General features: G+C 39.9%; 1 protein-coding gene across 2 annotated transcripts in view; it reads right to left on the bottom strand.

Moving 5' to 3' along the window:
• LOC102288889 (zinc finger protein 239) overlaps window positions 1-2,209 on the bottom strand; it is an 8,236-nt gene extending 6,027 nt beyond the window's left edge. Inside the window, exon 1 of one of the 2 annotated variants that reach the window (XM_005952391.3) lies at window positions 1,602-2,209. Coding sequence is in view for 1 of the 2 variants with exons in the window: in XM_005952390.3 (XP_005952452.1) it covers window positions 2,023-2,094 (72 nt within the window). In the remaining variant the exon portion in view is untranslated. The remainder of the gene's footprint in view (window positions 1-1,601) is intronic. The other variant, XM_005952390.3, reaches the window with a different exon arrangement.
• Window positions 2,210-2,919: the final 710 nt, after the last annotated feature.

Raw genomic sequence — 2,919 nt, 5'->3', positions numbered from 1 at the left:
CAAACTAAGATTTATTTTTAGAATTAATATTTTGTTTCTAAGTGGAATTGACAATTTAGTCTGTTTCGTTTGTTCTGTTTTGAAACTTAAACGTGATATGAAAAAATCTTATATCGCCCAGCTCTACATAAAACTGAACACAACAGCAGTTTGGCTCCCAGGCTGAAACAATGTTTTTGTTTCTGACTTTCTCTCGAGTCCAAACTCAGAGATCCTCCACTCACAAACTTTGGAACAGCCGACCACAAAGTAATTCACACTGGAGTATTTAAAGTTAATAAATACTGTAAGATTACAACAGAGTAGCACTATAGGACATTTATTTATGGCCTCACCTACTGTGCATCCTGATAACAAACAGGGTGTTGTGTTCAGAACATCCTGTTCTAATCTAATCTACTTTTTGAGTTTGTGCACTAGTAGAGTGATGTGTGTGTGTGTGTCTGACTGTCTTGTGTTTCCTCTGCAGGGAGAAACTAGTGCGTGTACATTATGTGTGGACATTACCCCCCGCAGTGCTCTATTATTATATTTATTATTTATTTGTTTAGGTTTGTCTGAGCTTCTCCACTTTCTCTAAGCTGTTTTCTAATAAACTATTGTTGAAGTTCGCCAACTTCACAGATTGTTTTGATGGTAGAGATCAAACAGAGACAAGAACTTCATTTGACACTCTTTATTTTCCAAGCATTCAGTGATCTGGAGACCAAGCAGCTAAGAGCTCTCTATGGGCGAGGTCTGGCTAAACAAAGGGATGCACTCTTCTATATAGGTTCGTGGAAGCTGCTCTCTGTGACACAACTTCTAGTACTTTTCTTTCTCTCTCCATCTCTATGGTGACACCACTGTCTCCCCATATTATCTTGCTCACCTTGGTCTACTCCCCTTTCTATGCAAGCTGCTCACATTCTTTGACTACACAAGAAGCAGGCCAGAAACTAAAGCAATCTGAAACACAATTAATACAGCATGGAATCAACAGAATTACTTTATTCAATTTAAAAAGAATAATTATCATTAGCTTTGTCGTTTCCATTACTTCATTCCACACTATTTTGTGCAATTTTCAAGCTGCATCTCCAGCATTTTTGTATTGAACCATGTGTTCTCGCTACATTATTACGAGTTTTGCGAGTTTAGCTCAGAGATCATAAACTCAGTCCTCGCTGCCAGTTTTTTGACAAAACAAAACTCTGTGGATGCTCTTAGAGACTGCATTGTGGAGAGCACACTGACCAGCTGCATCACTGCATGGTACAGCAGCACTACTGCTATGGACTGCAAACGCCTGCAGAGCGTGATAACAACTGCAGAGACGATCATCTTGCATATTAAGCGCATAGCTGTTGGTGCCATTAAAATCTGTCTTTAGTGATTCAGGATTCAAGCGTTTATTGTCATATGCACAAAGAATTTCTCTGTGTATTGAAATTCTTTCTTTGCTATCCACACACAGATGCCTGGTTAATATTTATAAATAGAACAGACAAAATACAAATAGTATAAATAAATAAATGAAGACAAAATTTAAGTGTGAAATAGATGTAGTGCAAGAGAGCTATAAGAACAATCTGACTCTTTCTCCGTACAGATGCACTAACCTGTAGTTATAGAGCAGATGCAGTTTCTTCATCAGCCTTTCCCCTGTTTTTATTATGTTTTATGGCCATGAACACGTTTGGATCTAGAATTCCAATATTATCCATTCAATTCCGCATGAAAACATTAAAAAACTCAAATTGTTACCTGATAATAATAATACCACAGCCGTTCAAATAACCATCACGGCTTCTGGGGGTACGATTGCTGAGTTTACGAGGTGCACCTAAACGCCCCATGCATTCCTGACGGAGTCTACAGCTTGGACCGTAAGTTCTGGTGCAGACGCGCACATCGTTTTCTTAAACTGCGCGGCTGTGTCCCGATGGTTGTTTTGTCTCCTTTCTTCTGTCAAAGTTAAAGCCTGAACAGGAAGTCCCTCGTGCCCCTTCACGTCCTCTTTCAGCTGTGATAACCTCTCACCTGTAGCTCAGCGCGAGCTGAGGAGGACTCCTCTCCGTTGCTGTTCTCCGTGTCCCGGCTTTCCTCCTCCATTATTCCTGCTCTGCTCCTGTTGCGCCAAAACTCAGCAACTTGTCTCAGTACTCTCTCCAACTCTCGCGGTGACTAAAAAATAACGCGAGAAGAACAAAACCACTCCCATGGCCCTTCCTCAAGTACGCAAGTCCCAAGAGTCCGGCACGCACGGACTCGGGATTTGTACAGCGTACTTGATGATGTCACAGGTCCGGAGCTTTTACTGCCGTCCCCTCTTAATTTAACTGTGAGTAATGAAGCTTAACTTTAATCACAGCCAAACCGATTTACTCAGGAACAAAGAAAAACCTGAAATAAACCAAACATTAACATTTAGAAGTGATCGAAGTGACTTATGTATCATGTTTAACCTCAGCAGCGAAATCTCTATTAATAAAAATAATGCACATGTATGCCTGAATAAAAACAAACAGGTGAGATGTTAGGACACTTTATTTTTATTTTAGTGGACACTCAAAAATCACAATAGACAGCTGCTGGGGTTTGGAAGAGAACTGAACACATATTTAAAATATAATCTGATCATTTTGAAGCAGCATTCAGAATCGCCACGTATTAAAATGCTGTTTTTGTTCCCGGTGAAAATGTTTCCCCCTGAAGTGAAATATATCTCAGCCAAAACGATTTACTCAGGAACAAATAAACCAAACATTAACATTTCGAAGTTACCTAAGAGACTTATATATCATGTTTAACCTGAGTAGTGAAAGACCATGGGAGGGTTGAAAATGATGTGCCGACCTCTCGGTCTGCTATGGAGCTGGTGGGCAGTGTTGGGAAGGTTACTTTTAAAATGTATTCCATTACAGATTACAGAATACA

This window comes from Haplochromis burtoni, unplaced genomic scaffold (genome assembly GCF_018398535.1).
Source record: "Haplochromis burtoni strain Fernald_Lab_line unplaced genomic scaffold, NCSU_Asbu1 Contig_1450, whole genome shotgun sequence".
Classification (NCBI taxonomy): Eukaryota; Metazoa; Chordata; class Actinopteri; order Cichliformes; family Cichlidae; genus Haplochromis; species Haplochromis burtoni.
This window is presented reverse-complemented; position numbering and strand designations above follow the sequence as displayed.